The sequence below is a fragment of the Trachemys scripta genome, chromosome 3 (genome assembly GCF_013100865.1).
Source record: "Trachemys scripta elegans isolate TJP31775 chromosome 3, CAS_Tse_1.0, whole genome shotgun sequence".
Classification (NCBI taxonomy): Eukaryota; Metazoa; Chordata; order Testudines; family Emydidae; genus Trachemys; species Trachemys scripta.
In genome coordinates, this window is record NC_048300.1 from 99,046,989 (window position 1) to 99,059,951 (window position 12,963).

Below are 12,963 nucleotides of genomic sequence, written 5' to 3' on the forward strand. Positions count from 1 at the left end.
CTAATTATTTTCATTGAGATTCACCAGTAGTGCAATTTTCAGAGCACTACCTGGATGCAGGAAGCAGAGAGAAAGGGCATTCTGACCACAAGATCAGCTACACCCACCAGCGTAAATCAGAGACCTTTTTTTTTTTAATGTCAAAAGATATTAAGTAGTCTCTTCTTTATTGTGAAACATTCTAGAGTAATGTAACTTGAAACTTGTAGGATTCTCTTTTCCCTCTCTTATGATACAGCGTTTATGGGATCTATAATATATAGGTGGTATGTTCTGTATATAATCCAGTTTGATATAAACAGCTTTCGGGTTTACTGAGAGATGCTCTTCTTTTCACAGTAATACCCGCTAAGAGGCTGTATTGTATTAGGTTACATGGTAATGGTATTTCCAGAAAAAAATGAATTACACATTAATAAAGCAATGAAAGTATGCAGGTAACCATGGCTACTGTTGTGGACTGAATAACATCTCTTATACAGCTGTTAACATTTGTATTATTGCCAATTAAGCTGCAGAGATCAGATTTGAAAAAGAGCTAGCAAACAGTAATTTCTCATCTGAAGGAAGTAAATGCAGGCGTCTGTATCAGATTGCATTATTTTTTGTCTTCTAAACAGGCACATCCTTCTTCCAACGTTCAAATTAATACTGAGAAGTAATGAAAATATAACCCCTCCATGGCCATCAGTTACATAACTGGTGTGTGAGTAACATGTTTCACCCAAGCTACCTCTTTTAAGGTATTTAAATTATATTTCCTTTTCTGATGTCCCACACAAACTAAAGTATCTGTAACTGGACTTCCACAAAGCCTCTTAAAGAGTCTCTTGAATACATGAAAGAGGCTTCTCAGTCCCTTTAAAAATGTGCAACCAAAATGCTAGTGTTTCTGTAACTGATCATAATATCTGCCCCTTCTACTTGGTGCCCCAACTAAGAGTCCTGGTCACCAAAAGTATTACTTCAAAGGAAGTCTGAAGGCAGCTGGGAAGAAGCAGCAGCAGCACTTTCCCCTTTGACACTGTTTGCATTTCCAAACTGTTTCTTCTTACATCACCTTTCTGTTTTTGAGTCAGATTTTCTCCTCCCATAGCCCAAATAGAGGAAGGAGCATCCCTGGGGAATTTACCCTGGGTAAAAAAAAATGTACGAAATTGTGCATTTGGGATATTTTGGAAGTAGCTGCTAAACAAGTTGAAAGAGCATCTAGAGGGTTATGTTAGGAACCCGAGAACAGCTTGCAAGGTGAGCCAGTGCACCTTGAACCAGATTCCAGTAACACCACTAAAACGAAGATAATGAAAAATGCCAACTGTAAGCAGGATGAGGAAGAATCTGGAGCAACTGCCCCCACATCTCCCTCCACAAGATTACATCTCTTCCCCCTCCTCCCCCCGAGACTGTCTCTTTGTCCTCCCAACAGAATTGCCAAAATCTCTCCAAGTTTGAGTCACATATGAATCTCTATCCTATATGAGTTTGTGTTCCATGCCTGCTTTGGAGAGGAAGAAATATCCAGCTCTGCCAGAAACTCCCTGTGCCACCTTATGCAAGTCAATCTCTGTGCCTCAGTTCCCCATCTGTAAAACAGGGATAATGATGCTTCCTTTCTCCCACCCTTAATCTGGTCTGTCCATTTAGATTGTAAGGTCTTTGAAACAGAGTGTATCAGAGTGTACGTACAGTGCCCAGCACAATTGGGCTCTGATTTAAGCTGGAGCTTCTGGCTGCTACTCTAATATAAATTAATCAATAGTAATAATAATACTGTTTTAAAAAGTGATGCATGACCTTAGAAAGTTTTGGGTGCTTATGACATTCTGGAATGCAATCCAGACCTGTGAGGGGCTGTGTCACCACTTGCTCTGCAACTTGGGGTGCCTCATAATGCTTTGCTGCTGTAGCTCCCAACATGGGCTCCTCACAAATAGCCAAGCAGCATGCAGGTCACACCCTGAGTGTCTGGGTATAGCTACAGCCCTGGTCCAGCAGCTCTGACCCCACCAGCCTGTTAGCAAACCCAGCCACACACTGGCTTCCAGCAGTCTTGGTCAGTACTTGCAGGCTGACCTCAAAACACCCCCCATCCTGGATTCACCCTCCCCCCCCAAATGTATGTTTTGCACTGTCCAGCCCTCTCCTGGATAGTCCAGATATATTAGGTCCATCTCTAAGGAGATCAATATACAACTGTCGGCTACCTTAAATAGTGTTACCCAAACAATTCACAACACTGGATTAATTTTGATTAAAGAATAAAACGCATTTATTTACTCACAAAGAGAGATTTTAAGTCAGTACCAGTAATGAGGCATTAAAGTCAGAAATGGTTACAAGAAAAATAAAGATCAAATTCTTTCTAAACTTAACAAGCTGGACCTGGTTCAAGCTGAAGTCCCTTACCACACGTTCCCAGTACCACTGCTGACCAAACTCTCAGGCCAGGATCTACTCCCAAAGTCCAACGGCTGTTTCTCTTTGTTTTCTTAGATGAAAAAGAGAGATGGCTAGCAAGAGAACTTGAGGTGTTTTTTCCCCCCACACACTCATAATCCAGTCCCCCTTTGAGATGCGTTTTCTTCTAGGTTACCCCTCAAAGCCAAGTTTATTCAAACAGTAAAGGAGGCAACATGGTGTCTAGTAGCTTAAGCGGTTCTATGCTGTTTCTTCTCACATCTGTTTGCAAAAATGCAGATTTTTCTTGTCTCCTGTCTTCCCTCCCTCGCTGTCTGAGGACCCTGTTTACAACTTATATGTAAACTGAGGTAAACCCACATTCCTTTAAGACCTGCTTGACCAGTTCTGCCTAAGTGGGGCTATGTGGGTTTGAACATGTGCCACCAACATCATTCAAGGGCAATTTATAACTTTACATATATTGCTAAATACATTTCACCATGATATTATTGACCAGAAAGTTATTAGTTTTCAAATGATACCTCACAAGGCATATTTGGTATGAAAAGTATTACCATCGTATGTAGGGTGTGAATACAGGGGTGCATTCCATCACAGTGCTGCTTCCATGTGCTTTCTGGGGCACAGTAGAGGCAGACAGAGAGCAGAGACCAAATAAAAAGACTCAAGAGCTCTGAGGAAATTAGTGATTGTAAATTCAGGGAGGCAGGTAACACAAAATGAAGACTGCTAGACCATAGGGAAAACATAGTTATGCTTCTTTAAGCTTTGCATAGGTAGGGAGAGTCGGAAGAAAAAAAACAAACCTCTTTGCAAAGGATGACCCTGCATGATACACTTCACAGGAAATCAAATAAAACCAAAATTATACATGATGGCCTGGAATAAAGTAGAGGGCAAAATTTCAATATACACTGTACTTTAAACATTTCTCACTTCCCTTTTGAGCTTTCTCCTCAGCAATGTACAGGACATATGATTATCAGTTCCATGTTCTGTGGCTCTTCCCAGCTGACTTACCATCATTACTTCTTTATTTCAATGTCTGGTTTCCTCCTCATTGATTCCTTTCGGTCTTGTACTGTAAGCAACTTGCACCTTTATCACCTTGTCTCTTAACTTCTGACACACCCATTTCTTCCTCCATCCCTTTCTCCTCTTCTGCTTCATCTGCAGCTCCTCTGCCTTACATCTACCGAAATGTTCTCAATCTTATTTTCTGATTAAAGAATACACACATAAATACGCATTTGTACAAATATGTTTTTAAAAAGATTTTCAGCCAACATGAATTATCCATGTTTGCTAATGGAAATCTCAATAAATCTTTGTATTAAAGAAAATTCTCAGTATTATGTTTAAATAAAAGAAAATGGCTTACAGAAAATTATGTCATTTTCCAGTTCTTAATTTTATAAAGTGGCTTAAAAATATCTGTTTCTTGTCTAACTAGTTTTATGGAGATACATATTTCACCCTTCCCATAAATAGTTCATAAAACTTTTCTACGCTGCATACTGTATTTGCAGAAGAAGCCACAAAAACATGTTTGGCTGTGACTCAGCAGACTGGAACTCTGCATACAGGGTTTATGAAAAACTAGTAAAGTTCAAGATAACAAGATAAAACTCAAAGTCCTATTAAACAAATTAAATATTTTCGTAGGAAGGGAAGTTAAGGATGTAATTTGCATTTTAGTCCACCTCAGATAAGGGAGAAAAAATGGTTACTCATCTTCTCGTAACGGTTGTTCTTCCGGGTGCACAGTCATCTGAAAGTTTTTCCCCTAGCAGCACCCATTGGGTCAGGTGTGGAGCCCCCTGACGCCTTCATTGTGTTCAATATATGACCCAGCCGACCCGGCACCACCTCAGTTCCTTCTTGCCGGTTACTATGACAGAGGTGAAGGTGGGTGGGTTTGCAATGGACATGAGCAACACATGTCTAAGAACAACAGTTACAAGAAGATGAGTAACTGTTTTTTCTTCTTTGAGTGATTGTTCATTTAGATTCCAATTAGGTGACTCCCAAGCCTTACCTAGATGGTGGAGTCGGAGTTACGGATTCTCTGATTGGAGCACCGCTCTGCCGGAAGCTGAATCATCTCTGGCATGCCTGATGATGGCGTAATGAGAGGTGAACGTATGTACCAAGGACCAAGTTGCTGCCCTGCAGATTTCTTGTATTGAGACCTGGGCCAGGATCACTGCTGATGAGGGCTGGGCCCTTGTGGAGTGTGCTGGTATTTTGGCCAGCTCGTAGCACGTGTGGAAGCATGACGTGATCCAGGAGGCTATTCTTTGAGATGAGACCAGAAGTCCTTTCATCTGGTCTACCACCGCTATGAACAACTGGTTCAACTTCCTGAATGGCTTGGTGTGCTCGATGTAGAAGGCTAGTGCTCGCCGAACATCCAAAGTGCAGCCTCTGCTCACGGCTACTGGCATGGGGCTTACAATAAAAAACAGGCAGGAAAATGTCCTGAGTAGTGTGGAAGTGTGATACAACCTTAAGAAGAAAGGCCAGGTGAGGTCTGAGTTGCACCTTATCCCTGTGGGAAACCGTATAAGGTGCGTCTGAGGTAAGGGCCTTTAACTCAGACACCCTCCTTGCGGATGTAATGGCAACCAGAAAGGCTACCTTCCACGACAGATAGAGAAGGGAGCAAGTTACAAGCAGTTCAAATGGGGTCTCCATTAACCTGGAGAGGACCAGGTTAAGGTCCTCACAGGAACAGGCTGTCTGATCTGGGGATATAGCTGTTCCAGACCCTTGAGGAACCGACCAACCATAGGGTTGGCGAAGACGGAGCATCCAGATGCTCCTGGGTGGAAAGCCGAGATAGCAGTGAGATGTACCTTTATGGAGGACGCTGCCAGGCCTTGCTGTTTCAGGTGCAGAAGGTACTCTAAGATGAGAGATACAGGTGACTGAACAGGGGGTGTACAACGCTGGTCACACCAACAAGTAAATCTTTTCCACTTTGCCAGATATGTGGCTCTAGTGGAAGGGTTCCTGCTGCCGAGAAGGACCTCCGTTACCTGTTCTGAGCACAGAAGCTCCATGAGGTTCAGCCATGAAGCTACCATGCTGTGAGGTGGAGGGACTGCAGGTCGGGGTGATGAAGGCGACCGTGGTCCTGAGTGATCAGGTCAGGGAGAGGAGGCAAAGTGATCAGGGCAACCGCTGACAGCTCCAGGAGTGTGGTGTATCAATGTTGTTGAGGCCACGCTGGTGCCACCAGAATTATCTCTGCCCTGTCCCTGCAGACCTTGAGCAGGACCTTGTGCACAAGAGGTAATGGGGACGGCGTAGAGCAGGCGGCTTCCCTGGGGTAGCAGGAATGCGTCTGTGTTTGATCCTGTGCTGTGTCTCTGGAAGGAGCAGAACATTGGGCACTTTCTGTTGCTCTGGGTGGCAAACAGATCGACTTGGGGAAACACCCACCTCTGGAAGATGGAGTGTATGACATCCAGCCAGATGGACCATTCATGACTGCGGAAGGACCTGATGAGGTGGTTCGCCAGTGCATTCTGAACTCCTAGTAGATAGGACACTTCCAGGTGAATAGAGTGGGCTATGCAGAACTCCCACAGCCGGAGGGTTTCCTGACATAGGGGAGAGGACTGGGCTCCACCCTGCTTGTTGATGTAAAACATGGCCATGGTGTTGTCCATCAGAACTGCTACGCACTAACCTCGTAGTCAGGCCTGAAAGGTCTGGCATGCTAATTGCACTGCCCTCAGCAACTTGATATTGATATGGAGGGCAAGTTAATCCTGCAACCAAGGGCCGTGCATTTGGAGGTTTCCCAAATGTGCTCCCTATCCCATAGCTGACACATCCGTTACCAGGGACAAGGAGGGCTGAGGACTGTTGAAGGGGACTCCTTCACACACTGACTGAGGGTTGAGCCACCACTGAAAGGACTCAAGCACCTGCCCTGACACTGTGACCACTGAATTCAGGCTGTTGCATCCCAGGCGATAGGCCGAAGCGAGCCATGCCTGTAGAGGCCTGAGCCTCAGTCTGGCATGCCGAGTTATGTAAGTGCAGGCTGCCATATGACCGAGGAGACTCAGGCATCCCCTTGCAGTGGTGGTCGGGTATTGCCTGAGGCCCTGAATGATGTCCATCATGGCCTGGAATCGGGACCTTGGGAAAAACGCTCTTGCCTGAACCGAGTCCAACACCACCCCGATGAACTCTATTATTTGGATCGGTAACAAGGTTGACTTGTTCCAGTTGAGGAGGAGACCCAGTCTCCCGAATGTGGATCTGACCAATTGGACTTGAGACTCCACCTGCCCCCGGTGCAGCCCCTGAGCAGCCAGTCGTTGAGGTTGGGGTATACCTGCACCTGCCTTCAGAGGAGAAAAGCGGCTACGACCAACATGCACTTGGTGAACACTCGGTGGGCTGTTGAGAGGCCAAATGGAAGGACTGTAATTTCTAATGTTTGTGGTCGACCACAAACCGTAGGAATCATCTGTGTGCAGGCCAAATAGCTATGTGAAAGTACACGTCTTTCATGTCGAGGGCGGCGTACCAGTCTCCCGGATCCAGAGGAGGGATACTATACGGAACTTCAACTTTACCCTGAACTTTTTGAGTTCTTGCAGGTCTAGAATGGGTCTGAGACCCCCTTTAGCTTTGGGGATTAGGAAATAGCAGGAATAGAATCCCTTGCCCCTGAAGTACCTCCTCCACCGCTCCCATTGCGAGGAGCGCCCACACCTCCTGGATAAGGAGTTGCTTGTGAGAAGGGTCCCTGAAGAGGAACGGGGAAGGGGGGTGAGAGGGAGGGTAAGAGCAGAATTGGAGAGAATATCCTACTTCTACCATATGGAGAACCCAGTGGTCTGAAGTTATTTGGGATCAAGCACGGTAGAAGTGGGACAGATGATTCAAGAATCTGGAATTGTGGCTGGTTCACCATCCTCGGGCGAACCTTCAAAAGGCCTGCTTTGAACCTGACGATGGTTTAATAGGGCCCTGGCCCTGCCGGGTTCGGGGGGTGGGAAGACTTGCATCTGCCATTCCTGCCCATTGCTGCTGAGGCTTGACATGTTTACGTTGGGTTGCCAGGGTGTGCATACCCAAGGATTTCACGGTAGCCCTTGAGTCTTTTAGCCTATGCAGCCGAGAGTCAGTCTGCTCCATCAAAAGGCAGGTCCTGCATGGTCTGTTGAACCTTGGCGATCACGGCGATACTGGAGGACAAGGTGCGCGACGCTGAGTCCACAGCACCCAGTGAGGCCTGTAAAGAGGTCCGTGCCACCATCTTGCCCTCCTCCACTATTGCTCCAAACTCCTCGCTGGACTCAGTTGGCACCATCTCCTTAAACTTGATCATCGAGTTCCAGAAGTTGAAGCTGTATCTACTCCGAATTGCCTGCTGGTTGGCGATCCTGAGTTGTAAACCCCCCGTGGAATACACTTTGTGCCCAAATAAATCTAGGCGCTTGGCATCCTTGGACTTAGGCACTGGGGCTTGTTATCCCTGCCTCTCCTTTTCATTCACTGCAGCCACCACCAATGAGCAAGGCTGTGGGTGTGTGAAGAGGTATTCGTACCCTTTAGATGGTACGAAATACTTCCTTTCCATACCCTTTGCGATGGGAGGGATGGAGGCCGTGGTCTGCCAAATGGTCTTAGCACTGACACGTATAGCCTTGATGAGGGATAGAGCCACCCATGATGGGCCTTCCGGGGCCAGGATGTTGACCATCGCGTCCTCTGATTCTATCATCTCTTCGGCCTGCATTTCACGCCACCCTGTGAAGGAGGTCCTGGTGGGCACGGCTGTCTATGGGGGGTGGTCCAGAGACGGAGGTGCCTGCAACCGCCTCATCCAGGGAGGAGGATTATGAGGCTAATGGGGGAATAGAATCCTCCTGACACTCTTGGTCTCCAGGGGCCTCCTGTCCCGCCTCTTTGTTGGGGCCATCCACACCTGGATCAGGCTCAGGAGCTGGGGTTGGTTCCGGGGGAGGTAGTGTGACCGGTACCTCCTCGGCACCCCTAGGGGTGGGACAACTAGCTGATGCCTCTGGTACCTGTGGTTCAGATGCTGCCAAACGGGAACCTTTGGATTGGGTGCCCTGGACCTGGTGGTACACCCACAGGGTCCAAAATGGCCACTGCGCTGGTCTCTGCCACTGCACAGGCCATGGTCCTTCCCCCACCTTAGGCCTTCCACAGCCTGACTGGTGCCAGCCCTGCTCTGAGTATCTAGACTCCGTCTCGGAGTCCGAAGACAGGGAGTAGGACCGTGAAGGCCAGGGCAGTGCCGAGCAGAGCTGGACTGAGGAGCTGTACTGAGATTGGGGCCTGTGCGGGGACGCTGACCGGTGCCGGGATAATCAGTGCTGGGAACGGGACCTGCTACACGATGGGATCGCTGTGATGATTGGCATCGCGACCTGAAGCGGTGTCGCGAATCTAACTGGTGCCACAAGTGTGACCAGTGCCGCGGGTGTGAGTGGTGCCAGGACTCCACCAGCAGTGCTGAGGGATGAAGCATTGCTGGTTTGTCTCAAGACATTGCCACACGTTGTGGTACCGGAGGCTTGGCTCGAAGGACCGGGGACTGCGGTGCCCTCATGGCAATGCAGTTCCTCGTGGTCTCAAAGGTGTTCAGGGTGGATGGCAATTCCACCTCCTCAATGACCTGGTTCGGGAAGTCCAACAGCACTGAACTCGATGGTCCCCCTTGCAGGGCTAAAGTCGACGTTGCCGGCTCCAAAGTCTTTGGCCCTGGGTGCTCCTCTCTGGGATGCGCCCCATCGGCTGGCTCCAAAGGGGTGGGTCTCGGAGTCGGAGATCCACTCCTTCTCTGCTTCCGCCACTTTTGTGTTGGGGAATGGGACTGGTGCCAGGTCGATCCTGCCGATTTCGATGTCACCGCAGGTCTCTCCCTGAGTCCTTCTGTGGCGCCACTTCTACCACTGCCGCTGGGGTGCTGTGCACCGATGAGCTTGATGCCGGGTCTTGCTGTGCTGATGTAGGTTGTGGTCTAAGTGCTGCCTCCATAAGGAACTGCTTGAAATGAAAGTCTCACTCCTTTTTTGTTCTGGGGAAAAACCCTTTACAAATGCTCCACTTGTCCACTTGGTGTGCTTCCCCCAGACACTTTAAGCAAGCGTCATGGAGGTCGCCCATTGGCATAGGCTTGCTGCAGGACGTGCAGGGTTTGAATCCTTCGGACTTTGGCATACCCCGAGTCTCAACAAGGAACGCAGTCGGGGTGAAGGGGAAGACACCCCCCCCCCACTCCCAACAGCTATCTGCTATAACAACCGAAAACACTAAAACTAAACTTAACGAGGCTAGGAATAACTGTAAACAAAACTAAACTGAAAACTAGGGAAAACAAGGAGAACTTTCAAAGCAAGTCACCGTGGTTCCAACAACCATCACTGGTGGTAAGAAGGAACTGAGGAGGCGCTGGGTTGGCAGGGTCATATATTGAGCGCCATGAAGGTGTCACTCCAGGGGGCTCCACAGTCGATCTCACGGGTGCTGCTAGGGGAAAAACTTTCCGATGATAGTGCACACAGCGCGCGCACACCTAATTGGAATCGAAATGAGCAATCACCCAAAGAAGAACTCCCCTTCTGCACTCAGTCTAGCTTGCTGCCATAGTGCCCATGGACCAGGTCAATCTGAAGCATTTAATGAGATACTGGCAATGCTAAGCTTAATATAAAATCCATGGATAATTTTATCATTTTAAACATAGGTCATGTATACCCTACAGGAGACTGGATCACACCATTAGTTCATCAGTTCTGATATCCTGCCACAATCAGTGACCAATATTTGACACACATTACAAAAATAGCAATATTTTTGACTTTTATCTTAGGTTTCATCTGAGGGTGTTACAGACATTAATTAAGACTCACAGCACCCCGTTATGTAGGTCTGACAGTATTATTATCTCCATTTCACAGGCAGGCAAGTTAAGGCAAAAAATGTTTAACGGTTTGATCCTGCAAAATGCTGAGCATTCTCAATTCCCACTGACTTCAATGGGAGTTCAGGGCGCTCAGCACCTAGCAGGTTCCAGCCCAATAAGACTTTTCTAAGATCACCCAGTAATTCAGTGGCAGAGTCAAGAATAGATCCCAGGCCTCCTGGAGCTCAGTCCTGTCCTTTAATAGCTACATCATGCTTTTTCAGACTTGGGAGCAGAGTGAAAATAAAAACACAATAATGCTTTCAGACAGTTGTGCTATGCTGTACATGGGTATGGGCATTTGCTTCCTTCCCTGCAGAAAGGAGTCTTGCAGGGAGCCTTTGTGCTGTTGAAGGGGATGGATTTGAAAGAGATTTTGCACCACCACCATTCAATTCTTCTCCCTTCTCTAGTCAGGCTGTATCATTGCTCCCTCACACTAGCTGGGCTGCTAGCTCTGTGAATTTAAAAAATATTAATTAAACTCATTGCATCATTTGTTCTGAACAAAAATATCTTATACAAGTGATATAATAAGTAGTGGTTGTAACAAGACTAGGATAAGGTATCAGCTTCTGGTCTGCCTTTTGCCATTTTTCTTATTTCCTCACTCATTTCATTGCATCAGGGGGCTCAGATGGTCATTCTAAAAGACAGGCACACAGCGTCTGCCAAAGCCATTCCTAATACCACTTTTTGAACTGTCCAGAAGGTGGTGTTGGCACCTTCCTCTCCCTCGTGCCTATCCCTCCCACTATAAGACATTAGAAATGCAAATAGAAGTTATTACTTATATTTTACAGGGTGGGATTGGGTTAAGGGGGGCAAATGGAGCCCCTGGACCAAAGACAGGTCACAGCTGATGCTCACAGTCACCGTAGGCAAGACTAAGTCTCAAGGTCACTCCCAAATCCTTGATTTCTGCAGATCAGCAGGTATGCAGCATTACTGCTGTGGCACTAATTCCATGTATTAATCATTTGGCTAGAGACTTTTTCTGCAGAAATGCTGCCTGTTTTCAAGTACATGAAAAGAGTAATTAGAAAACTAAAAAGGCAAAAAAGGGAACTTTTAAAAAGTGATTATTTATTACAAGACAACGGCAGAAAATGTTTTCTGATATTGCTTCCGTGTGAAATAATGGCTATTCCAGCAATGATAAATAGGTAAAAGTCTGGTCACTGACTTGGTGCATATGTCTTCAATTGAAGGAAATACTGTCTGCCAAACTTAAACCAAGTAGATCATAGGTCTGTGGGAAAAAAAAAAAAAAAAACACAACACACCACCACAACCCTAACGGGGTGGAATCTAGTTGCTATAGCAGCAAATTAAACAAATAAATGAGATACCATGGAATGCTGCAAAATATTTGTGGGCTGATTTTGTCATATTTGCCACATGTGTGAATACTAGCAGTCAGGTTTTAGCTTACTAAGCAGGGTTCAATACAGTGAGTACAATATAGCATAACTATACTTTTATAGCATGTATACATTTATTCTTACCTGATTACATGCTAATGGGTGTCAGCTGATGAGCTCTAGCATACACAACACTGCATTTTGCTAAGAGTGCAAAAAAGTTACTATAAAAGCATTTTGTCCTCTAGCTATGCAAAAGTATACCTGAAATACTGTTAACTGAATGTATACAACATGCACTACTTTTCTATACGGATATTTCTACCTTTCCCTGTTCTTGTATGAACTGGTAAAAATATAAGCTTTTTTGTAATGATTACATCCAAAGTGATTTGTTTCTGGGGTGTTTTTAGACTATTTTCTCTATCGGCTGTTAAACTCTCAAATAATCACTTCTCCAATTATTTTACAAACTCATTAAAACAGGCTGTTGTACATTACACACAGTACATGCCATTTCCTCTCCAACCCAAGAAAAACTACATTTAAATTTTCCATTGCAATATACTGTATTGTTCCTCTTGTGGATGAAAGGCACTATCTGAATATAAGCTATTATTAATCATAATAATGTATCATTTTCAATTTTGATCCTATTGTCTGCTTATGTTCTCTGGAAAAAGAGGAATACTTGAAATATGAATATAAAAGGGTCCTAGAAATTTCTGATGTCAGGGGACACAGAGAATAAGTTTGTTATTTTAGCCGAGGAGGGAGAACAGATCCTTATCCATATGTACATACAGAATGGTATAATCATTTTACCTTTATATAGTATTTTATATTTATTTCCTGAGAATCACAACAAGATAAAATGTGAACTAGCATCACAAAAATGCACTTGTTACAGACTGCTATAGAGTTTAATCATTACAAAAGAATTGCACATGGTCACAAAAGAGCATGTAGTCAGCTATGTAAATTGTGTTTTAAATAAACATTAAAAAAATTAAAATCAACATTCCCAAGCCTTCTGCATTTGACCATGTATTATCAGAATTATGAAAGTGCACTATTAGATTGTAAACCAGTTTCTATCCTGTCCTGTGTTAGTACTGGTTTTAAAAATTGCAACCAAATTTTAGGGCCAAATCCCTGGTTCCAGACAAGCTGTGTTCAGCATATAACACAAAGAGGGAGAGAGTTTCTAAACCA

The 12,963-nt window shown here is 45.5% G+C and overlaps 1 protein-coding gene across 7 annotated transcripts in view; it reads right to left on the reverse strand.

Moving 5' to 3' along the window:
* AIG1 (androgen induced 1) overlaps positions 1 to 12,963 on the reverse strand; it is a 191,509-nt gene that overhangs the window by 94,026 nt on the left and 84,520 nt on the right. Inside the window, exon 4 of one of the 7 annotated variants that reach the window (XR_004645100.1) lies at positions 3,442 to 3,640. The exons of 4 other annotated variants lie outside the window; for them this stretch is intronic. Coding sequence is in view for 2 of the 3 variants with exons in the window: in XM_034765507.1 (XP_034621398.1) it covers positions 3,614 to 3,640 (27 nt within the window). In the remaining variant the exon portion in view is untranslated. Of the gene's footprint in view, positions 1 to 2,283; positions 3,641 to 9,926; positions 10,842 to 12,963 lie in introns of those variants that run through there. 2 more of the 7 variants (XM_034765507.1, XM_034765509.1) reach the window with 2 other exon arrangements.